This window comes from Varroa jacobsoni, unplaced genomic scaffold (assembly GCF_002532875.2).
Source record: "Varroa jacobsoni isolate VJ856 unplaced genomic scaffold, vjacob_1.0 scaffold_1357, whole genome shotgun sequence".
Classification (NCBI taxonomy): domain Eukaryota; kingdom Metazoa; phylum Arthropoda; class Arachnida; order Mesostigmata; family Varroidae; genus Varroa; species Varroa jacobsoni.
Genome location: NW_019214259.1, coordinates 26,810 through 53,190, shown reverse-complemented (window position 1 = coordinate 53,190; position 26,381 = coordinate 26,810). Strand labels below are relative to the sequence as shown.

At 40.3% G+C, this 26,381-nt stretch overlaps 1 protein-coding gene and 1 long non-coding RNA gene across 4 annotated transcripts in view; one reads left to right on the top strand and one right to left on the bottom strand.

Annotated features, from left to right (window-relative positions):
• LOC111269142 (protein turtle) overlaps positions 1-17,864 on the top strand; it is a 90,013-nt gene extending 72,149 nt beyond the window's left edge. Inside the window, exons 13-16 of one of the 3 annotated variants that reach the window (XR_002685604.2) lie at positions 5,459-5,850; positions 10,049-10,183; positions 14,879-15,568; positions 15,876-17,864. Coding sequence is in view for 2 of the 3 variants with exons in the window: in XM_022848535.2 (XP_022704270.1) it covers positions 5,459-5,850; positions 10,049-10,183; positions 14,879-14,920 (569 nt within the window). In the remaining variant the exon portion in view is untranslated. Of the gene's footprint in view, positions 1-5,458; positions 5,851-10,048; positions 10,184-14,878 lie in introns of all 3 variants that reach the window. The other 2 variants (XM_086971987.1, XM_022848535.2) reach the window with 2 other exon arrangements.
• Positions 16,080-23,603, bottom strand: LOC147752283 (uncharacterized). The gene is made up of 2 exons (XR_015314477.1): positions 22,866-23,603; positions 16,080-16,980 (listed from the first exon to the last, which is right to left on the bottom strand). It is a non-coding gene; the product is annotated as an uncharacterized LOC147752283 (long non-coding RNA).
• Positions 23,604-26,381: the final 2,778 nt, after the last annotated feature.

Below are 26,381 nucleotides of genomic sequence, written 5' to 3'. Positions count from 1 at the left end.
TTCTAAGCTGTAATGTGGCGTTTGTTTTTAAACGTTGAAGAGGAGAGACCGGTTACAACTAAAAAAAAGTCTTCGATAAACGAAAAAGGTATGTATTCAAGCGGCTCTTGCTAGGATTAAACTCCAGCAATCCAGGAAAATTAGCCCAATTTAACCACTCTCCAGGGTCCGAAATGGATGAGCACAAGGTTTTATTGTTTTACCTGTGCACCACCGTCTTTGTCGTGCGCGTATTTTGTTACTAAAGCGATTTTATTTTATTGATATAGCGGAATAAAACCAAGTAAAGGTCATGTCAAAGAGCAATCAGCTTCCTTCACAATACGTAATATTGTTAGAAAGATATTTCATTCATTCACAGAAACTGAGGACGTTTTTCCACGAAACTGAATTTTCAGGGGAATACACATTTGTATATTTGATCGCACACCCGAGCGGACGCGGCTGATAGCCTCCTAGATGTTTTCGTGCGGCGTTGTTTCTAACATGGAAAAACATGGTTAGTTTCGATGTACAGTTAGCCAAATTAATACGCTCTTTGAGAAAAACAATGCTTGTAATCCAGGGGTCTTCCACATCCAAGTTCTTCTTATTTACAGCTCTTCCCATGACGAACCCTAAGCGATTTCGAAAAAATTTACCCAATCTAAATACTGCAAATCGACGGACATTTGAGTTTTAGTAGTGCTGTAGTGGATACGGAGCCGTGAGCTTTGCCCTGCTCCTATTGTGCCTTTAAATCAGCTAATTTTACTCTGTGAGGTTACGTGCAGGGCAGCCTAAACTACAGTATACACCAAAAGCTATAGCCTTAAAATTATCTAACCCTGTTTATCTCGTTACTCTTTGCGGCTATTAAGATGAATTGAAAGCACCTTTATTATAGGAGGGGATTATGTATAGCATCCATTATGTATAATACATTAAGAACGAAAGCAGGTATAGCGCGTTCATGAAACGGTTTGCGTATTTGCCACACATATTTATTATTTACAATCTTATTTCTAGTAACGGTTTCAGGAGCCATGATACACTTGTTAGTAATGATTTGTAAAGTCGACTTTATACAGTCGGGTGATGCAAGCATTTAGCTATTTAGATGACGATATAGAAGTGACTGGCAATGACTCCAGTGAGCATCTTTAATATATAAACGATAATAAATTACATCCCATATATAATCCCAAAATATAAATAAACAATGTAAGAATTTCATTTGACCAACTATAGTATACGTTGAAGAAAAACCAGTGTTACGGATAGTCGTATGTGAAGATCTTGAATGGTACGTACAATAAGGAATACTGCATTATTTATTGAGGCCTTTTTCAGCACTTCACACTTTTCATTGCAAAGCTGAATAGTGCATTTTCTGCACATCAATTATATTTTGTTATGAGATCCAAAGTACAATACTCCTACAAGTCATTTGTAAATATTCCCTTTTAGGTGATATGGTTATATACTTTACACGAAGCCGAAAGACAAAATATATCACTATCGAAGAACACAATCTGCGTATAACAAATGGACAATACAACTTCTTTGAGGCACGCCAGAAAGGGTCGGTAGGGGGTGGCTTAAATATCGCACGGAACAACTTCACGACCAAGTGGATTGAAAGCCGTCGTAAAATAGGATGAGTAAATACCCAGGTCAGTAAGTTTCCGGATCAGGATCCATTCTACTAAAAGCGCCGTTGTAATCAAGATACACACATCTGTATGACCTGCGATTGTTTGCGTACATGGTCCTATCTGGGCCGTTTCCAACATTTGCGTGCAAGTAGAACAATGGGCACGGATAGGATCATGTAGGATAGGATCAAAAAAGTTGATCTTCGAAAAGAAAAGCAAACATGTCATGCATTAATTTTGCTTTAAAAATGCGAGAAACAAATTGCTGAAGGACATAACGGTAGCTTTCTACACTTATTTTGCAACCTGCGGTGAGTACACTTTGACAAAATAGGTCTGGGCTTACATTAGCGTGGTAAGGTATAGCGAAATAGAGGTTTGGGATTTCGGTTAGGAAAAAGGAAACTTTGTAAAATATCAGCGGATTATTGTCGGATGTAAAATCTGGGGTTGCCTCAAGTTGAGACTGTGATCCAGATATTGGAAGTTCAAAAATATCAACCGAAGATTACAATATTGTTGGCGACCGTGAAGATTACTGGTGATATTGGGACAAGTGACGAATAATACAGTAAGGCGAGAGGGTCGGTCAAGATATTTGCTGTATCAATGAAGATGTACGCGGCAAAAACTGACGATGACAGAGATGGAAGTGAGTTATGTTCTTTCAAATAAGAGTTAGTGTATTAGAAGAACGGAAGAAAGAAAAAGAACGTCAAGCTTAGGTTCCGTCAGAACTCTAGGTTTAAACGATGACTTGTTAATTTTGCAGGCTAACATAACGAAACAACGTTATTTCGAACACTTAGAGCGGACCAAGTCGTCTATCGTTAGTAGAGAGCGGTTAACACATGCTTACTATTTCATGGAAATGCATCGCAATAGACTTGGAATTGATTTTTCTTAGATTGAGCCTACAAACTGGAGATCGGTACTTGCCAACAGTGCATGAAAAACATGGGTTTACGATTCGTTTTCATCGCAAACTTAGAACGTGACAAATTACTGATGAGATCCGGATCTGACGTCAATTAAAGATCCGAATAGATTCTGAAACAGACTGCTGTAAAAACAACAGCTAACAAATTGTGCTTCCTTAGCGGTAGAATGATAGCATGCTGCAATACCCCAGCCAATTCAGGGGAAGCTGAGATTATTGTTTATCATTACCAGAACATTAATATTGTGTAGTTTGTCACAGACATCACAAAAGGTTGTAGAATGATTTAAATACCACTAAAACGAAGTTTGTTTTGTGAGGTTAATACATCGCTTGCAACATATATGCTTGGTAAGACAGTAGGTAGGTCAACTACGTTCGGTTCCTGGTTGGGTACTTCTCCTCTACCTACAAGACCTCTCCGCCTACTTACAAGCGAATATTTCGAAAATCTTGATAATCATCGTTAAAAACTAGCTTGTCATCGGTTATTGTGCTGTTGAACCAAGTTTTACAAATTAATTTTAGGTTTATGTTATTAAGTAAGTAGCAGTCATGAATAGAGCCCAAAACGCTTTTAGCTGTCGACGATCACCTCAGACGTCACCCCGTGTGGTGCAGTGAGTGTGCTCTGTGTCTTTCGGATGTTTCCATCATCAAATTTGAATGGTACTCCTTCTAACAACGGTTTGACGGTAAAAGCGACCGCCCAAAAATCATAGTCCAGAACAGTGATTAAGTCCTCTTCTATGACGAAAGGGCAAACGATGACTAAGTGCTATGTTGCATCTAAAGCCACTTCATCAACAGAGACCTTCTCAAGTTAGGTCTCCAACCTTACAACCTTATATAGGCCAAGTCCAAAGTTAAGGGGGCGTTCTCGACAAAAACACCCGCTTATTCGAAACTCGCACAACTGTGGACGAAGGATCGGTACTAGTAATAGCTTTTTAGACTGTGGATGCACAATTGTACCGGTTTTATGTTGTTTAGTTTTGACTGTGCTTGACATGGACAAAAGTCGTCAGTCTAGAGATTCGACGTTAATACCAGTGCACAAAAGCATGCTGAGAAAGAAGGGCGTGAAACTTCTGACAAAACATTCTAGATAAACAATGGCACTACTTCGGTAAATGCAGCATTTAAGGTCGTGGTATAATAGAACACGTTTTACAGTTAGATACCACGACGGGAATGGAAACACACACGCTTGCCAGTAATAACAGAGATGGACACAAAACAGATCTTATAGCATATAATTAGATGGCCAGATGTGAGCGGTCAGAGAATTTTAAACACTTCCGAATAATGCTTGGTAAAGTATTACACAAAAGGAGAGCAGGAAAACTATGGAACAGTAAAACAAACGTTTATCTAAATCAGCGTTAAGACTCGAAGCGTTATCTCATCAACCTGTTCTACTCGTTCTCAATATATTGCAATTCAAGTGTAGACCTACACCATCAAGTTCTGAGTATCAATTGCGTTATCTTGTTTCACTCATTCCATTTCCCCGATGCACTTAATTTATTAGTAATATTTATCCCGTCGCAATCACCCTTCTTCGTGTACCCTGTCTTCTCGTTGAAATGCTGCAAAAAATCTGTAGCGTGAGCCTGTTCCAAAACCTAGATTCTGTTACACAGAAATCCTGGCCTAAATTTCTGCTCGGTCCGATTTATCCGAACGGCTACATCTTACGCGCAGCTCATGTCAGAATAACACTTTAGAGACTTCACTCTAGCGAAAAAATTAAACTAATTCGGCCACTTAATGTACGGGTCGATTTCGGTCGGACAAGACACCCCAACGGTTATAGAGCTTTATTTATATGATAGATGAATGGGTCAAGTAGGAGTCAATTGGCAGCCCAACAGTTGTAATATAAAGGGGTTGATTAGTGTCGCTGTTACTACATATTGTAGCATTTTAGGCAACAGAGTTTGAAGAAACCCACGCTTTATACGAATCAGCAAGTCAGCTAAGCTAATGAGACTCGATTTTGGTTCCTGAATTTAGCTGGCTCATTTGGCGGCGTCGCTCAGTGTCATAGGGTAATAGTGTCAGAGGCAACTCTGTCGAATTTGTAAACCAAATCCACTTATACCGAAAAAAATGAGCGAAAAAGAGTCAGCCAATGCTTACAAGGATTACGTACGTGACTTTTTAAATTGTGAGAGCATTTGTCATTAAGGAGATTACCTCCTGAGCCAATGGAAGCGTCTCAAAATCGCGGCTGTGTTGTACCGGATTTTTTCTCCTTTGTCAATCTTGCCTACTCTACTATCTATCTATATAATATATTATAATACGGATATCTTCTATACAATAAAAACGATAGGGGTGTGGCATAGAATATGTCTGAAAAAAATTTTTTTTGCATCTGTTTTAATCAAGTACATCCCATATAGAGCCTGAGCAGCAAAGTGTGGCATGCTTTATGATATTGTGTACTACTATAAAAGGCAGATCTCCATGAGGTCGACGTTACTAAATGGAGCAGGGTTCGTCGCTAATAAAAAGCTTTGAAGGATCTTTTTGGAGCAATTTTGCGTACATCTGTATTATTCTGACCATTAAGATCGGCAATAATATAAGAAGATAATGTGGAGCCTAAGTTTTCGACTTAGTAAAGCTGCGGTAAATACAATATCGCTGCCAATGTAAAACCCTGCGAGGTTGCTTTGATCTTTTCGGATTTTGGTACGAATATTGGCAAACTTGTTCTGAAGCTTCACGTAAGGCCAAGTCTAATATATTCTAAATATATTCCAAACACAGAACGCGTTGTACGAAACGACTGTCTCTCGAGCGTTCTTTTATTGATCCATTTTGGCGGGCGTACCATTTTAATGCTTGTATCGTTTTTCGTCTATTACAGCAGACGCGATTCCTGGCAGTGGCGAAATCAGAGGAAGCGGTGTCCTTGGATTGGGAGTCGGAGTTGGGTTCGGAAGTTCCAGCGCAGCTGTCGGAGTATGCAGGGTAGATCCTCGTTTCGACACAGGTTACATGCCTAGAGGCGGAACTTTAAAGCGAGGTACATGGGATTGCACGAATCCACCCGCCAATAGTGTTGTACAGCAGGAGTCGCTTATAGGAGCCATAATATCGGAAGCCGGGAATGTTCTGTCAGGGCCCTCCTCATCCCACCTAGCTTCATTTCACCATATGACCACCTTGCCGCGACAGCCTCCACAGCATCCAACGCAAGAAGTATCACAGCATAAAGAACCAGTGCACGACATACACATGGCAGCATTACATAGTCACGTAAGTATAACTCGAGCGGCTTAGCGCTTTTTATATGAAACCATGACGTATGCTACACAATGTCGTCATACTATAAACTAAGCGATAACAAATACAGGGAGCACAGCTGAACCAGCGAAAAAAGCTAAAGACCACCGCGTAATCTATGACTACGATACGAGACAATAAAGCATCGGCATTATAATTGTTATTGATGAATGAGATAGCTTTTTTTTAAATGTTCTCTTTTTTTTTTTATGTTTAAGTAGATCAACAAGAATTTCTGTGTAAATTTTGATACGGCTCCTTTAATTGTTTGCTCCATCGACAATGTTCTATTGCGCAATAATCGCCAGTTTAACATACCTAGAAAAAGCATATGGTGTCGTCCGGTTCTGGGACACCAACTAGTTTGATTCTCTTATCGGCTTTTCGAAACGAAGATGTGATAGGGATTCAAATAACCAAAACTAGCTCCTGTAGAATAAACTGATTTTAAGGTTTTTCACTATACTGATTAGCTTTCGATCGGCTACCCGCAATATAAAAAATACAAGATCGCCAATAAACGACCTATAATTGAAAAGCATACTTCCGTCATTACGAGACTATGTTCCAGCTTCGGAAATCCCTAGGCAGCCTAACTCACAGAATAATGATTTTAAGTACAAAGACAATACTTAATGTATGCAGCTAATGGATTTACTAGGGTGCAACATGTGTATCCGATGTAAATATTATATAAAATATAAACTATCACAATTTTGAATTAAAAAGTTCCCAAATAGTTTGTGTTATTGTAGTTCTCGTTGGCTGGTTATCGTATCTGTGGTAAACTAAGCAGCTTACGTGCTTCTAGTGCGGCAAAAATCATTCGCGGACAGCAAAACTACACGCTGACTTCATTTAGCTCGTCAACAGGAAGCGTCCCTTTTTGTGTTAGGACAACGCCCAGCGTTACATGCGCCGACCCGTTATGACAAACATGATTGACCTCAATGACAAATTTTTCGACCCCGCCCACTTCACCTTTACCAGAATTTGCCTGATATGAATCGAAGTGTTACTTCGTCGCCAATGACAGTCCTTCTATGTTATTGTGTTAGGACGTAAACGTTGAAAATCTCCATCATCTTGCTCTAGGTTCTATATGCATACCATTTTGTGATCGTATGCTTTTTGCATCTATTTGCAGTACTATTCTCCGTTGTTCTAAGCACCTACATTGGATCTCTTTTTTTTTGCTTTTCCATAATATATCAACATGCAGAGAAATAGCCTCTTAAATATGCGTAATTGGCGGTGTCTCCTTGTTGGCAAGGTACAGTGGTGAGAAAGGATCTGCCTGGCTGACTGATCAAACTAGGCCTTTTGTTTGACAAAATGACGGTTAGCAGAAGGGTAGAATCTTTCCCGTTCTCTGTCAGTGCCAAAATGTCGGCCGGCGAGCCATTAATTGTTTCCTACTTTCACAGCGGACCGTCTATCGCGTCATCAATGACAAGGCTTCAAGCACCTATGGCAAGCATATGCTTGTTGTACTTTCTTTATTTAGCGGTTCCAGCCATTTGGCTATGAAAATGCCTATTACACTGGCGTAATCATTTGAATGTGATGAAGGGTCTGGGTGGAGCAAAAGGCTATTGCGGAGTGAATATGTTATTATGAGCAGATCACCATCAGTTTATTAGACGTTGGCGTTGTTTCCGGCGAAGCAGAAGCTCCCGTTGCTGTTGTTCGTAGTATCGCAGGTGATGAGGTTATCCATGCTTACATGATGTCAGGAAGTACATAGCTGGACTGGAGCTGCAGGACAGAAAGTTTCCTGCTAAGCAGGTTCTAGTGAACGATCTTTCCTCCCTGTTGCTGTCAAGACAAACGCAATTATCATCACCAGCATCACGATATACAGAGCAAAAATGGAGAAACGAGGACTTGATTCAACATCTTTCTTTCCGCCCTGCTTCCCCATCTCCTTGTTTTCGTCCTTTTTTCGAGCGTGGAAGTTTGTTGTTGCTGCTGCTGTTGTTGGACCTGTTGCTGCTGCTGCTGCTGCTGCTGTTGCTCCGATAACAGCGACGGTTTAGGGAACGAGAGAGGTCTTCACTGGTGATAGCAGTGGCTCAGTGCTTGTTGGGTGACTAGCATACACATGCAACGACAGCAAAAGCAACATCGCCGCCCCGCGCTTGCATCAACAGTAGAGAAAAGGCTACGAAAAAGGGAGCAGCAAGCGAAGCTAATAAAATAGGCCGTATCTGGCCGCCACAGCGGCAACTCAAGTGCTCCTTCTTGGTCGAGCTGCGCCCGTGCTCGAATCGGCGTTCGTTGACGTGACAGCGCTAGATGCGCGTATGACTAGGTCATCATTTCTTATACTACGTCATTCGAGAAAGCCAGAGTAGCAGAACAATGAAGGACGGAATACTGCAATGCATACATGAGGAGAGGGGCAAAGAAGAATTAGGGCAAAGGGGAAGGAAATAAGTAGATCCAACAAGACAGACAGAAAGAGAGAATTAAACCGAGCTTTTCGCTGGCGAACGCCAAAGCTTAGTAACTCTCGCCTCATGATCCTTGCATACGCTAGGCGTATTTGAGCACTGTAAGTTTAGCTTAGCGATTGCAGTTGATTGCGAGCGGTCTGTCCGGTTTTTGGGTCCGTGACCGCCGGCAACGTTATAGCCATAAGAACGACATAGTGCGGAAGGCTGTCACTGTCACGCTCGCTGATTACGATTCTGTCCTAGTTTTCGCAAGTATTGGCGGGTCTTGCGTTAGCCTACTAAATGTGTAGTATTGCAATGACAAACTGTGTCTCCTCTATCCCCGCATTTTGTGTAGATGCTGTTTCGCTTGCAATATTAGCAATCGGCAGGAGTTTTAGCTGCTTTATAGCCACACATATGAGCACACGAATAACAACGCGGGTGTATACTTGCACCCACTTCTGAAAAACAGGCTTAGGCAGAACCCACATCGCAGCTCGCTTTCCCTCTTACCGTCTTTCTCACACAGCCCTCTGGCAAATGGGCTTCTATAGAGTATGCTAAGTGTATAGCAAGATAGCTTTATAGCTGGTTGCCCCGCTACACCCTTGACTGTACGTCCCAGTGAATCGCTAGACTCTTCCAATTCACCACTTATGGTAGCAGCAGTAGTAGTAGTAGTAATGGGGGGCAGTAATAACCGTGCTTGCGGCCGAGGAAGATGGCTATGATTAGCCACTGTTAGACGAACAAAATTCGCACTTGCGGGTAACACCCCTCATACTGTCGCGTCTATCGTATACAATAGGTCTTGCAGAGTGCTACCGCTGATTTTTAGTATAACATAAGGCTTTTGACTAACAAGCTACATACGCCCAATTGATGGATAATTTCAGTAGCGTCGTTTGTAGGTTGTCGCATCAGAATACTACTCAAAGGTGATGAAACGAGGTAGTTAAATTTTAGGCCGTTTGATATCTCCGAATGACCTTGGCAATTTATAGAAGGCATCCCAATTCAGCCCAGTGCTGGAGCTCTCCTGTACGTATTAGCACTACACGCACCGAATTTCGAACTCCGGATTTCATAGCGATGGCACGCAAGTCCTTTGTGAGGGGCATCTAGTCAAGAAGTAGATTTCCAACGTGGCCAAGGGATGTACGACATAGTCTGCGATGACCTGAATAGTTCTATGAAGATACCAGCAGTAGGACACGTAACGCAATCGTTTTATGCCACAGCGTTTCCTGAGCGCTTTGATTCCGCACTATTACCGGCATTAAAAAAACAATATGAAGGGTCTCAGCTGACGAAATAGGCAAGCTTATCACCGAAAACTGTCATTTACCACGACGGTTTCGTAGCTTTCACAGAGTGTTATTACAGAGTGTTCGTGTCTCTGTGGGCTGTGGTATCCTCTAAATTATTTTCCATTACCGGGCCGTAAGGGTAGCTCTTGTTCCGTTTGCCTGTATGTAACAGCCGTGGCACAGCTCAGCGAAAACAAGGTAGAGAATCCTCTCTTTAGGACAACCTGCTAAACGTAGCTAATGTTTGTGTGGTCAACGTGGCAACGAGTTCTGTCGGTAACTGACTAGCAAGTTGAAATTCCTTTACTTAGGTTCAAGTAATCGACAAACAATTAAGTAGACGAATATATTAATTAGCTATCTCATCAATGCCAGCCAGCTATGTCACCATCATTAGGATTTTTTTGTTGACAATTTCAGGCGTCATGGGCTGTGAGTCCTGCAGAGTTAGCTCTGTCTCCGCGAGGCTGCCCCCCGGAGGGCCCTTACCACCAATCCCCACATCCTACACAAACGACCTCTCTCTCCACAGCCCAATATGATAGCACGCTCAAGGTATCATGGGTTTATTTTTTCTATTTCAAATCATTTTTTTGAGATTTATATTTGTATTGATGATATTAAACGTATGCGGGGTCACACAGTTATATATTGAACGTTGTTCTCCTAATGGAAAGAAGCGTTACACATTGCACACATATCACAGCAGACTTTGTTCAATTTCAAATGCTGAATTTTTAAACCATATATATATATATATATATATATATATATATATATATATATGAGAGAGAGAGAGAGAAAGAGAGAGGGGGAGAATAACTGGGAATTTTCTTACTTAATTTAAGCAAAAACAGATAGTTCAATAATTTTTTTTCGTGTGTTACTCTTGACGGCCATGTTCCTCCACCGACTAAAATTACAACTGCAATTCGAAACGTAACCATCTGCAATGATCTGCAAATAACTTTTCAATAGTAAAAGTGCGTCTAGCGATACTAGTAGTAGATATAAATTCGTTAAAATTTCAATAAGTTATATAACTTCAGACACATTGCCAGCCAAAGGCCCTACAAGTACAGTGGTTCAAAATGGCCAAGTAAAAGAGGGCGCCAAAAATTTCAAAACGACTAACCTTTGGAGCTCACGCGATTGGCAATGGCTATCTTCGTCTTCGGACGTTAATTTCTCCATGAAAAATCTAGGTATATCGAAAATGCTCTTTCTCGACTTAAAAATTTTTCCATATTACCATTTCTCTGAACATTCAAACCCTTCAAACGTCAGTCGTAATGAGGATCTCCTGATTTGCCTAATCGATATCTTCCTGAGCTTTTAAGAAGAAAATTCATAAAGACTTTTAATAATAGAGATCGCCAATAGCATACCGCAAAATAACGCTCGGATTTATCTAGCGCGAAAAGACCGAATAATAAGCCATATTCGGCCGAATCGTAGAAGCGACGCACCGTTCGCCGCCATAAAAAGCCAGATCGTAATTTATTATACAAAAACGAGAACACTATGTATGTACATAGTGCGCTGGGCAGGGTTGCGTATTTACTTGCCGACATTAACCCAACCCGATCCTAACATTATGCCATGTATTATTAATTAACCTATGCCAGTCGATTTGCACGTAAAACTATTTACTACAAGACTGACTTTTAACAGATCACAATGTAGAGAATCTATAGCACTTGATTGTCGCCATTTTTACTAATATTGGATTTACTTGTCGATTCATTTTCTCTTGTTATTGTACACAGTCTCTTTTTATTACAGACAGGCTCTGCTGTAAAACTGTATGACGAATTATTAATTGTCCTTTCACGATTACGAAAATAGGCACATTATCTGTGTTAGCAGGAACTATATGCCAAAGTCGTTAAGGACACGAAAACAGGCGAAGAAAAGCTGATCTGTGTTCGAAATAGGGGTTGCTTAAACAGTAAACAGACTTTCCTTCTTATTATGAAGCAAATTTTTGATGATCGTGGACGCACAGTTTACCGCGCATTATGCATAGCTCAATTACTAATATCGAGATTTTCAAAATCATTGATTTTCCAACTTCAACACTGCAGAGAGTTCATGACCTCGATTTTAAAACAATATACCTAGCAAATAGTTATATAAGACCTTTAGTTAATATAAGACCTAGCAAATAGTTGCATAATTTGAGTTGAGACCGACGTAAGTTAGCTTAGCTTCTGCCTACAATAAAATTAATCTATATTCAGTATATCATAAAAATTTCTACATTTTGAAGATCCGAAAATGTTGAACGTTCTATTTATTTTCCCCGAAGTGCATTAGTCCAATATTTTTATGACCGCCGGTAGAAATAATATAATTAGTGCCTAATTACACTAGGTAAAATAATCTTCATCATTACAGTCGTAGAGCTATCGCGGTTGCGCCCCAAGGGGTCACTGTTATTGAGCTACGTCAGGGAAAATGATCGTGGGCGTTTAGCGCGAAACTGCCCTAAAAGGCCACTTAATTTGAAGACACTTATATTAACCAAGTGTGATTTTCTAAATTTCGATTCAGAAGAAGACACGGCTAAATAATATGCCAGTTTTCGGAAAGAGGTCCACATGGACAGCTATACCAAACACGCGCTTTCCATGCCTGAAGCCGTAGCACATATAGCGGCCGCCTATGTGGCCTTTAGTATTTTTTAAGTTTTCCTAATATTTTCTTATGGGTGGCGGTTTCCATCACATGATTGTGAATGATCTTTTTCGTGTGAACTTGTTCGCTGCTCGGGCGTTTCCGTTCATGAGTAATTACGGCTACGCCTCTTCGGCCAATTAACTAGATGAATCAACTTAGGAAAGTCTTCGTTTTCATGACAGTTAGATATTTCTAGCTACCCTCGCTTTAAGCCCACTTCATGTTTTCGACCAATTATTTCTCTAAGAATCTTAATGCGACTTATCAGAATGGGTAACAACCTAATGTTTAACATACCTGATTATAAAGCGCCATCTGCAAAAACAAGTATCACTCAGCGTTTGTAAGAGGGTACAGAAATCGAGCGACGCTTACCATATGCAGCGGGTTTTGAATTAAGAACACTTATCCGAAACAGGATAATAGCTGTACATATTCAAATATGTTTCTATATGCCGATGATACCTCTGCATAAATAAGCAGAACTGCTATTGGTTACGTCTCTGGTAAATTAAATAAAGATTGGGCTTTTCTCCTGGATTTCGTTTCTAGGCCTATATATAGCCCGAATAACATATTACCTACTCGAGATAAACTATTTACTAGAGCCTATTGTATGTTTGTTGAATGATTGACTAACGAGACTAGTTCCTCGTTGCAGCTAATGGTGAAACGAGCTGGCCAGTTACTTAGCTTGGCTAGCATATTTTCAAAACATAAAACAAATTCTTACACGTTAATCTTCTCGCGCAGGATCATCAATCCAGTCGTCCTTTTTACTCTCACACTAATGTCGAGTCAGTTTTATTATGGAGATGCTATCGTGTATTGATGGTGTAAAAATTAGTCCGCAACGCCCGCGAAGCTTCGCTGAGCAACTGTTTCGAAATTATTCAGTTCCTTATCCTCTACGTATGCGAAGCCTTGTATATTCCACGATCTAGTGGTCAATCAAATCGACTCAGGTATATTCAGCCAGATAGTTTCAATGTTCAAAGCCAATCGCGCGGGCGCTGAAGGGAAACAGTTCTAGATGAACATTGGTCTATAAGGGTGGCCATATTCAGGCTTACACTGGCCTACTATTTGCCATAGTTCGATAAAAACGTTAGCAAACGTTTTCAGATTGCCGACACAAAATTAACACATCATATTCCAGCGATCGTAAGTGTGTTGTAGTCGAAAATTAAGTAAAACTAACATTTACTGCTGAATTCGTGCCAATGTCTCGTAGCGCCCCGCCCCGCCCCGCCTTGCCAAATCGTATGTCGGCGTTAAATAGTTAACGGAAATGCTCAAGTGGACCTCACTGATTGGAGTGCTCGCTATATGATTGAGTGTTTCCGTATGTAAGGTCTCGCAAAAAGAAAATGAGCAGATATCACTAATGGCGAAAAGGTGCTAACAATAAGCGGACTGCCTCGTTAGAAGAAACGTACACTACGCGTAGCATTTAAAGTATTTAATGTTTCTTAACATGAAATCGCCAACGTTGCAAGGCAGCTTAGGCGAAACCTGCCTATGTCGCCGAGCAAAATCGGTATTACGAATTGAAGAAGGGTACTATGAAGCTGGAGGATCGTTTAACTATTGACCAACTCCAAACAAACAAATTCGTTTTTATCGGAAAAAAACTAAATTGAAGATTTGGCCATTGAGAGCTAAAAAAAAATATCTATTCCTCAGACGAGCCTCATATTGCAATTCTTAAGAAACAACACATACCGTGCTTTATACGGGTTGACGAATGGTTCCCCGAAAACTGTGTTGTGCCAAAAATTTCCGATAAATTATTATACGGACCATGATTTCCGGCAGAGACACTGAAATGATATATATTCTGAACGCGAGATGTTGCGTCAGGCATAGGAATGGTTCCCTATCGGGCACTACGCTCTTTTGCCCAATAGGGCGCCTTATTAGACAAGTCTAGACTACCTGCTCCTAACAACAATCAGATATTGCCGTGGCCTTCTAATTCGGAAGACCTTAATCCCATATGGAACATCGGTTCGGGCCGGAGAGGAGATGGCAAATATTCCAGATATTTGTGTGTGGCAATAGGATCCACTCATAGCTAAGGCAGCGAGAGATTACGTTAAGAGTACGTTCCAAAGAGTAGTAGTAGTTATGTGTGCAGGAAGCAGTGTCATAAACTACCGATTCTGCATAATCGGCCTTAAAAGTTGAGACTATTTGATCGATCGAACCGCGACTGTATCTCTACTTCTGCAGTTTCGAGTACGAGGAAGCATAGTAAAATATCGAACCACATGACCTCCTCCGTTACTTTATGGACGTATCATCTAGTATATGAATCGATACTTATGAATTAATATTTGCTCATAGTATCTAACAAATGAATAATGCCGAGAAGTTCAAAATTAAGTTAAGAGCTACCAAGCTGTTCTCTGGATCGTGTCGAATACTTTTCATATTTTCTACTACGTACCTGTGGATGACATTGGGTCCCAATAGACACCAAACAAAATCGGTTACAACTAATAAGATGGACAGTTTTATGCCGTTTACTAGAGGCTTTCTTCTGCTCTTTGTTTGATTTTACAGAGCTTTCGGCCATACAGCGATATCCGGCCGGAGCGTCGCTGAGAGCCGCTTGAACAACCGTCTTCATCTTAGGCCACAGTCAGAAGATACACTAAACAAGATTGGTCCTATTTCCTCATTTTATAAAGAAAATAGACGAGCAGAAGTCGAAGGAGATTTGGTCTAAAATATCGTCAGTGTATATGACCACTTCGTAGCATCAGAAAAACCAACACAACATAGTGGAGATCAAGATGAAGTAATCAGTGATTCTCATTGACTACTACTCGCCATATGAGGCCATACAAATGGACTAATCATAGTTGTGTTCCTCAGATGTGGATTGTCTCTTTCTATTCTATGGCATGATACTTACCGTTCCATGGACAGATTTAACATATAGCAAACGAAAGATACGAGGTAATTGCAGAGTTTCCAGGATGGATGAGTGTTAGAATAAGCTGGACTGAAACCCAGTCTGAATAACATTGTGCTGATATTAGTAGCACTAGTGTGTGGGCAACCTATATTCTCGAGCTGTACATATTGTATAATCCTTTGTTGTAAATGAAGGCGAAGTAAGGAAGTTCGGTAGCTGAAGCAAAATATAGGATGAAACCAGAATATACGGAGGTATGGGCGTAATCCTTAAGGCCGAAACCCTCATGTGGACAATATGTAGAGGAAGGGGCGCAGAGACAAAAGCTGAAGGTAAGCTTAATGAAAAGAGAAGACCTGTGCACATGGCAAGAAGAATCGGTGATATACTATATGAGCAACAAAGGTATAAGACATAGTAAGACGAAAAGGAAGCATGGTTAAATATTTGCAAACGATGCTTAACGTATACATATATATTCACAATTTTCGATCGAGGGTTTGAGTACTGCTACAGGAAGCTCTTAATGCAAGATATGTACGGTCTACGGTGGCTGCGGCTTTTTAAAAAACGTTACTTCGGAAATCTTTCCGACAACTTATTTCAAGTTGTACTTACGTCAGCATTTTTTTTTTCTAGGTACGCGAGTCTAATAAATTCGGAATAGAATCAACTGGCCGTAGCAAAAAGGAACCGTATATTGATCGGAATAATTGCAATGGGTATAGTGCCGCATAGCGACTAAAACAACAATAGTAATTATAATAAAAATAATATTTAACATTTAATATTACACAAGTATAATAATAGAAATATTCAAGTCATAAAGACCATTAGCTGCGATTTTTGCTATAGCGGTTATTATTATTATTACCATTACTATACTTGTATGTACAACTGCGTCAAAAATGCGCTGAACTCGTAGAGGACTTCATAGAAATATCTGGCCTCCTTGATTGCTTGATTGACTCAATGGAAAACGTTTGATTTCACTTCAACCTCAGAGGGATTGAAAGAACAGCATGTACGAAAGTGTAATTTATTTTAGTTTTGTATCCACTAGCGCTGTATTGCGGCGGCAACAATTCATCATACGATTGAGCTACTCTTATTGTATGTATTTCGTATCTACGGAGGAAGGACACTACTTATCGAGATTGATCTCGTTGTAGAAACGAAACTAACAATATGTACGCGTCGTGTATGCACGAGAACGTGTGGGTACAAAAGCCCATCTTTTTCAGGAACCTGAGGGGCCCGCTCGCGCAGAGTGGCGGACAGCAGTCGGTACTCAAACGGTGCCTGTACTTCGCGCACACTGCTGCCCCTGCCGCCGCCAGCGTCTGGGTTCCAACGATAGTCTTCTTTCGCCATGATGGACAGCAAGAGAGAACCTGGTAAACTGAGATCGAACGATTGTTTGTCTGTGCACTAACTCGACCCGCAGCAGCTTCCATCCCGTACACTGGTTGGTTACAGAAAAGCAGGTTCACCTACTTGTCTTCAGCGTAGGCGTAGGCGTAGGCGTGCAGGTTGAATTTTAGGTGGGTCTGATAACGATTCTGATTGCAATGACGAAGCTGATGCTGATGAACAGGGAGGATGTTCGGAGTTACGGAGATAATAAGTATATGCCGTAAGGTGAATGTAGGAAGATGAAACTCGACTTAGCGGTGAACGCGTCTGAGGGCTTCAGGTTAGGTTACAATGCGTGTGAGGATTTTGTCACCAGACCACAGGTATGCTACGGTAGAACGTAATTGACACAAACAGAAGAGAGAGCGACAAAACTGTTACAAAGGGGTTGACCAGGCGGCTACCGATGAAGTATCTACTTGTATGCTGCATGTGTAATGGCCAACAACATTCGATGCAAGAAAGGCCTGTACACTGAGGGGGAATATATAAGCAGCCAAGCGAAGGCTAAACGACAACATTTTAACCAGTGTATTATTTGATAGGACACATGTGAGGGTGAACCTACCGAGTTCGGAAAAAAGAATGAATGATAGAAAACAAAACACGAGAACTAAAGAGTTGCTCATTTTTCATTTAAATTTCTGCCGGTAGACGCTGAGCATGCTGAAATGATATAGGGGACACACAAGGCGCACAGACCTATTCAAAGAGATTACAAAAAACATTTGAAGTACGTGCGCGGGAGGTATAAATTAGTGAAGTTCACCAGAATGGAACTTATTTTACTTAACAACAACTTATGGTGAAAGCGCAACGCTGTTCAAAAGGGCACCAAATAACGAAGTGATCAAAAATCAAAGATGGAACTACTTACCAGTGTAGGATAATGGACGGAACAGCCGAAATAACGTTGTCGCTGAACGTAACGATATAGATACAGAAACTAATAATACAATTATCAGCTGAGTAATCAATTATAACTCTAATTTATAAATACAAAACAAGTTAAAAACGGACAAAGAAGTTTAAGGATCCAGATGAACGAATAGAACCACAAACATTTCAATAGAAATTGTTTATTGTACTTATTACTAATATATATATATATATATATATAAAAAAAGTGCACGTCAACACTGCGATATAAATATGTAAAATAAGGTTTGTGTAAATATGCAGGTCTTGAATAAATAATTTACGAGCGAGTAAGACATTTTGTCCTATTTTCATGTTTAGCTTCTAAAGCAAGCATAAGGTTGTGCATGATGTATAGGTTGCGTAAGTTAGCTCCAGACAATATCGAAATCGAAATTTTTGTTATAAACGCGGTAGTCATTAACTACACGCGAAGAAAAACTTTTCTTTCTAAAAAAATTTATAGGCTTATTACAAAAATCACTGGTTTTTTTTCCGAAGCACCTGAAAGTAAGTACTGTCAAATAATTTGACGCAGGCGTGGAAGTATGCGTGATGTGCTCGAAGCTAATGCTTCAAGAGTTTGTCATTGCTGGGCGGGCTTCAAACAGTACAGAAAAGCCCCTGTATGACAATGCGAAAAGCACACAAGAAAAAGTAGTAGGAAATTCAACAAAAAAAGGCATAGAAGTGCATACCTGATTTTGGTAATATATTGATTCCGAACTTCTTTACCCTTTTTAAAAATGACTTTACCATATGGTTTGTGAAGATATATCTCCTAATATCAAAGAAGTTTTAAAAAGTTGTCCCTGATGATGCTCGAACTCAGATAGTCCTTCGCGAGCCGTATTTATTAGCACGACGAATCGGATTGTACCAGATGTCTTTCTGTCGAATGGATCCTTTACATGGAAGCAATCACTCGCCGGTGATATGGCCGACGTGAAATTTATCCAGATAACGTTAGAAAGCTTCGTGTGCAGGACACTCCCGTAGTCATTGTGGTAATTTAATTTGCCCTCTTTACCTCACGTATACGCCTAGCATGCATTGCTATATATATGTTTAAACAGTCAACTTGCAAGTGTCTGCTTCAAAAGAAGGGTTCTGTAACCGATTCACATAAATAGTGTGTACGGTGCCCCATGGTCCTTTCTGAACTTGTCAAAAAACTTTGCACCGCGTATCATCATCTTAGAGACGATCGAATGCTTGAAGCTGTAGTCTGTTTATTATAGCGTATTAGAGCGGCTTCTGTGCCATGGTGAACGGCATTTGTAAGCACTTTTTTTTTGAGGTTAACCAGTCGTATGGGTATTAACAGCCGCCATTAAGCCAGCAACTATTACCAGATTATATTAGCGAGCTTTCCTGCATAGATGCTCTGAACATTAATGGCTCTAAATTTAGCTAGGGAAAGCGTCTCTCTGCTTTGTACAGGTTTTTCCCACTGAGCTGATTTGGAAGCATGAGCACCCATCGAAGACGCGTATTCCTACAGCGTAACGCCCCTCCTGGACTTCATAGTAGTCCTTTGGGATTACGTGAACCAACAATTTTCCAGTAATTAAATGTATTGACCTCAATAGGCTTTAATCTGTCATCATAAAAAACTTCAACACCCGACTCCTCTTGTATTAGTGAAGCTTAGAATGCCGCTTGGCTATAGTTGTAGTTGACATGTAAACTACATAGAAAGGCCCATCATGAACATAAAGTCCTAAACTGTTCTCCTTCTCATCTAAGCGTAAACGCGATCGGATAGGGCCGTGGACGTAAATAGAGTTTGTTTTAGTAAAGTGAGAAACGAGAACTGTTTTAAGTAAGCTGATTAACAAACAACTGGTGAATGATCGGCTAACCATGGTTCTCTAGAGCTAACAGATCGAAAGAGTCTAGCCAAAGTATCTTTGACATTGTAATGATATGTAACAGTTAAACTTGGTCTAACTAGATATGGAACTTGTCATGTCCAAATAGTCATTATACCTAGGTCGTTTGTTACGTTAAGTAATCGTTCCGTAACATTTGCCTTTGTGTTAGTTACTATGTATCTCTCAAAGGGTTCTCCTAGGGAAAGCGGACTGGCGAGACTGACTCTCGCCATCTTTATCTTAAGGGTCGCCCTGTAACCTGTGAAACTGTCTTCTCTGACATGGCAATCGAGTCATGAAACACACATTACCTCATTTTATGCTATTTATTTGTTAGTACTTGGTAGTGATCATACTGTAAATGTTATTTTTCCAGATTACATATATGTGTGAAGAAGTGACGCTATATGAAATTTGGTTAACGCTAGCGTTGAAAACTACCGGTATCTCGGGGGCCAACAAATTCAGCAGGAAAACAACAACCACTCTTCTATAATGTGGCCTAAATATAGGCCCGTACTAAATAGACTACTAATGATTTCGTTCAAAGCATTCAACGAAAATCTAAGGAAAATGCTTTTCTATATGATTATTGCTAGCAAAGACGATGCAAAAAAAAGTTCACTGGCAAATGCAGTAGATGAACTACTGCAGCTTTCTAAAGGTAACTAATTGCAATGAAGCATGTACAGTTACCGTCGTTATGAATGATTTTTGGGATAAATATCCATAGTAAATCCTGACCTCTTCTTCTAATCATTCATAATGTGGCGCAGTATCACATGATACGTGATGCAGCGAGCGCAATACGATGCCGTGGCTTAATTTTACATTTATACACATAGGCGTTTCTACGAAGCTAGAAGATGAACATGAAAAGATGAGAGGACTAAGGGGCCTCAGTTCTGTAAACTTCTATGTAAAATTCAATGTCCTTTATAACGATAATCCCCGAGTGGTCTCATACAATGCAATTTAATGTAAATAACTGAACTTGTTTTTAGTTTACCTTACCCATAATGAGAGAGGCAAAACGACAGTGAGTAAACGAGCCAATCATTTAAATCGATAAAAGTTAGATGAAGCGTGAAAAAGCGTGCCATATGGCCACATCTTTCAAGAATCGGCCGAAGAAGAGAACCCAGTGACGTGAATTACGCAAAATTCCCAACTCGTTTGCCCTTAAAGATGCTAAATGTCTTATAGTATCGACGTTTAGAATCAATGATCACTTGTTAAGTAGTATGCAGTAACTCATAAAGCCATTGTTTCATCTCAGATTCTTACAACATACTTCGAAGTTGAGTCATGAAGGGTTAAAGAACTTGTTGCAGACAGACAGACAATTGTCAATCTACCTAAATTGCGTTGACACTATTAGAAAAAAAAATATTTTCTTTATGTTTTATATCTGAGCGCGCCTCTAAGCGTTGCCGAAGATACCTAACTCCTTGCACGAGATGAACCGTGCATGGAACCCAGACCATATCAAGGGTCGCCAAGTTTATTGGTAAATATGTTGCCATTCACCATCGCAGGAAGTTACAGTGGATTATAATTACCTTGACCAAGTTCAATTCAACGCTTGAGGGTTTCGTTCTGGGTATAATACAAAATAATTAAATTAGGGGATTTCTTCATGAATTGGCAAAATGTCAGGAATGTTCGTTACGAACTTCGATTAGAACAATGCATGTGCACGCTATAACTCTAATATATGCATAAAACTTTTCTACTTCTTTCTCTGTTTTCTATATGCCAATAAAAAAAAAAAACTAGTTTGAGGGAATTCTAGAAAGCACATAAGACGGAGAACGGGTTCAGCTGGCGAGATCGGTCCACGGAAGCTAGATTTAGCTGTCCTTTAGATCATACACGGTTATTTTTGTTTATAATCTCACACGATTGCCATTGACAATAAACTCACTGTTTTTTTTGCTCTGTTTATTATTCAGATGTGCCGTCATTAAATTTCATAATCGAAATTATTCTATATTATTATATTAAACTAAATCTAAATTAAGCTCTGTTTGTTACGTTTGTAATAGTTATATTGATTAGAGAAGAATTACTATATGTTTTCCATAACTCGCATAAAGTAGCACGGAACTTTTACTATGCATCTTGATTATTACGAATTAAAAACGAAGGAAATGGGAAATGTTGTGTTGAAACTGTAATATATCTAGAAACGTTTTGATTCCCAGACATATGGTTCTAAGTAAACACAGACTAGAGGCACCGGTAGTTGCACGTATATGTCTACAACAACAAGCTTATGTAAAACAGAGATGCGTGCACTTATTTAATTTCCAGAGTGACTCCAGATTTGACTAGATAAACATATGAACGGACATTTGTTTATTAGTCCTCGTTGTCAGTTTCATACCAATCCTTATAGAACCGATAGGTGTTACATAGTAATTCGAATTTTTTGTAACGCAAAGATCTGTGTGTGTATCATAAATCAAAGACTGGGTGTAAATCATTCTTGTACATATATGTTTTTGTCACTGTTCTTGTTCTGCGATGTGATTTATAACTTGATAATAATAATAATACAAACGTTCATTTACCTGCCACTGCTCACTGAGGTAACACTGTTATTATAAAATGGTTAGTTATAGAGGCCTGCTTGTGCGTCTATCCGGTGCACTGGCCTTGTTTTCGGCTATATTAACAAGCTCGAACATATATTTGCGCCGGCAGATATTCCACTAGGCCTATAGACGTCTGCCTTTGTATTTGTGAGTTTGTCTGCATCCGAATCACTGTAATGCAAAGAGACTTCGCCACTCTTGCTCAGCACCTTGTCACTACGCAATGTGACAGCAAAGCAGAACGGATGGGGCTCGCAGTAACCGTCAAATAGAGAATTCTCGTCTAATATTAGAATTAAGCGAGAAGCACGGAGCGCGATTCAGCCCCCAAGGAGGCAAAAGAGATGTGAAAGTATAGTCAGACGCCCGGGGAGTTATAGTGAATAGGCCAACTAACCACTTTGGGGACACCACCGATCTCAATAGACGACCAAAAGGTAATATCATGGCTAGTGGGTTCGGGCTCAGCTGAACAAGGACCCAGACGTTCCATCTGGTGGCAGTCGGACCACTGATGGTCCAGTGTGAGGTGATCAACGTACACACACATGTGTATATAACACAGGAAGACTATGAATGACCTGGTCAGGGGTGATAAGAGCGAACGGCGAGAAGGCCTGGTGTTAAACACGCTCGCAGGCACAGTACGAACTACTACGCGCTGGACATCACTGGCGGAAGCTAAAAAGGGAGCTGTACGCTTTTCTCTAAAAAGGTCCAAACGGCAGTAAAAGCTGTGCTTGGCTTAGTTAACAACAACACCAATCGCGATGTTGTATAATGTGCTGTATGTGGCATGGTAGTCCAGATTCACTCACGCTTTATATTAGTCGGCAGGAACTTTCGTCTAACTCGGTGCTCAAACGTAGCGAATGGAGTCGCACCATAACGGACTCCTCAGTTCACCAGGGGCATGGAGAATTGGCCTGCAGGCAATTTGGGCTATTATGATAGGTTTGTTGTCATACTAGACGGCATACTGCTAGGTCTGCGTTAGGACAATCCTATTGCTGCGCGCTTTTCCTCGATGCCTCGACAAATCCGCCCACCGCCAGAGGGAACCGGCAGAAGAGCATTACTTCATCGCACCCTGTAGGCTTCTATAACGTGTTTACAGCATACATGGCGACATCATGTCACTAGCCATTTTCAACCCGCCGTCTTGTTTCAGCCATGTTGCCTACGGTACGACGGCTTCGAAATTAACCACGCGTAGGCAGGCACGCAAGTAAGCTTCGGACTGTGTGTGCACACGAATCACTGATACGTAGTATACAAGTGCATAATCCAAATGTGCATGGTAGGAGTGCTGGTGCGGACGCCCCTCCTGGCGGTATCTTGCGTGTAGCGCGCCGTTTTTCTAAGTGGGACTACTACATACCTCTGTGATGTCCGTATGTTTAGATGTACATATATGGGCAACCTTCGCATCGTCATATCAAGAATACAGTTGAGTTTGGTCTGCAGTTAAGTATGTGATCAGATGGGGTCGGGCACGACCCCGCATTACACAACTCATTGCAGAAAACTATTCGTGTTTGACTCATTATGACTGCCTAGGATAGGCAAGCCCATTCCAATGATAAGAAAGAAGCACAATTAATGCCAAATACAAGTAATAAAGCAAGTTGTCTCTAAAGTGAATTTTAAACTTTCAAGTTCTAGTGTCAACATTAGCTCTGTAATACGTAATTAGAATGCGATAACACGCATTACGTTCATGACATCATTTTGGATCTAACTGGTTGGATTGGGGTAAATGTTCAATTCGAGGCTTCTAAGTCAAAAATCAAAAACTTTATTTGCTCTTTGGATTGTAGAAGTCTATGGTGATCAAATATATGCTAGCTGATAGGCGTCAATTATATCGTATCTAATACGTGATTTTTTTTACATCTATAATTTCTCCTATTTAGGTTTTTTTCCTTCCTTCGTCTCCTGTTTAGGGGGGAGTCACGTAATCAACGTTCATTAAGGACATCAGCTACATTATTAAAATTCAATGGGTTTGTAAAGCTAGCCGTTCTGGAACTGCCGGGTGCTGGGGTGGAAGAAGGCTCGTGATCGTTCCTCCTTTTCCTTCTCCACTGACCGTTGTCAACCGGCGCAAAGCTATTGTAAACAACGAAAACGATGACAATACCGTAACTGGGTTAAAAATGGTGTTGCCTTGAGTAGCCAAGCGGGCAATACTGACGCCGAATGAAACTTGCAGTTTGCGCTTCAGTATTATGTAATATTTTAGCTAATGTCTCGATGAGTCTAAACAGTATCAAGTTAAACAAGTTGCGTCGTAACTTGTAAGTACATCTAACAAGAATTATCAGCATTACTAACTGTATAGTATACACGACCCGGTACAGGGCCAATATACAAAACGGCAAATTCGGGGGTTTCCTTAGAAAGCAGAAATGCTGTTATTTTTTTCGCAACTAGTCTGCGCATAGCCTGCATCGATTATTTACCACAAGTAAGTATCTGTGTAAGAATATCTTACGTGCTTAACGCAGAGCAATGGAAGCTGTCCGCAACATTTGAAACTCGTAAAAATAAAAGGTTATCGAAGTCGACATTTTCGTCTGCTCTTATTATATTCAGATTCATCGCGCGCCTGCCAAGTAATGACAGTAACTGATTTAAATCTCGAATATATTTTTCCTCCATTTTTAAATACTAGTGAAAACGTTCGGGGTGTAATAAATATTGCTAACTATAAGCTAAATTTTGTAGCAAAGAACAATATATTGATAATGACATATGAATAATTAACACCAAGAAACCATTTTTTTATATTAGGGCCTGAAAGGTTGACTAAACGGTCTTGTAGCTTAAATCACCGCTATGTCCTCTACTTAGGATATCTCTTTACAATTTGAAGTGAAATAAAGGAAAAAAAAGTGATCTATGGTTCTTTAGGGGTCGTTTTATAAGACAGTCCGTTCAGGCGGATTATTACCTAATTGGTGGGTACGAAGCTATAAACACGCTACTATAACTCGGATACGGGCCGCTTTGAATACCTTGCTAAGTGTTAGCTTCAGTTCACCTAACATATGTTCTTATCTCTTTTATGTAAAAACCAGATAGCAGCATTTAATTTCCTACGGACTGATTAAATCTAATTTAAATACGCTTATATTAGTCGATAGCTCTTGTCACCATCTATATTTTCGCCAGTCCGTACACAGCCGTAACGAGGTCAGGCGTTTGAAGAATACGGGGAAATACGCGATGTACTCGTACGGATGTCCAGAGTTCCTTAATGACTCTAGGCACTCGTGCTAGCTGGTGTGTAATATAAGCAGGACACTTTATGAAATGTTTATTACGCACTTACAAAACTTATTATTATTAATTACTTATGTTCTTTTCTACGACAAAGCGAACATGGAGAGAGGTTGAGGAGTGCCTGCAGACGACAGTAATCAATCGATAATGTTGTAGTGAATAACTGCTATACAAAAAAAATCATTTTCACATCACTGTCACTGCAGCAGAGAGCTACTGTGCCGGTACCCTCGTAGCAGATGCAGGGTTGCGTATGCGATAGAAAAACCAATTTTCTGCAGATCATCAGCTCGGATCCCAAATGAACGTCTCATTTAGTGTGTTTCATAGGTAAGGTATTATGAAGAGGGAGGCACTGAAGACGAGTTGTCAACTAGGAAAATTGATAAAAATTGTTAGACCAGGTCAAAAGAATTCGGCTAGCGCTATAACATAACGATTCAAATCGATTTCACCCCATGCGAGCTCAGACTATTAAACGTTTACGTAGACGTCTGGCTGTGTCGAGTGATCGATATGTTCATATAAATGCACCTCACAAAGATTTCATTTTGGTTTTTTTCCTGTTGGGCCCTTCAGGTGTGACATACTTGGCAAAGTTTGGCGACATATTGAATGGAACCTTTTTGGCATACGGACCACATCAGAAATACATTTCGTAAGTCTGCTCAGCTTTTGGAAAATTTCTTTGTGTTGATTTTCAAAGCCAGATTTTATGCTATAAAAAATTCTACATTCTTTAAGTTATTATTCCATACTGCACAAAGTTATTGCCATTTATCTATAAGTCGTTTTTAGCAACTTGATTCTTGTCATGTGTCGTTTAAACCCATTTAAAGGTTTTCACAGTAACGAGATAACATCCACAAGGCAGATGTCAAGACATTTGCTTTGTCTAATGTTATGTAGATATCGTACGTTTGCTTTGAAAAATGCCTGTTTGTAAATAGTCGTATGCTCGATTTCGTTCACGCAGCAAACCGAAAGTAGACGACACAAACATGTCGATAAACGAATAAATTTCGTCACGCGGGCTGTTGGGCGGC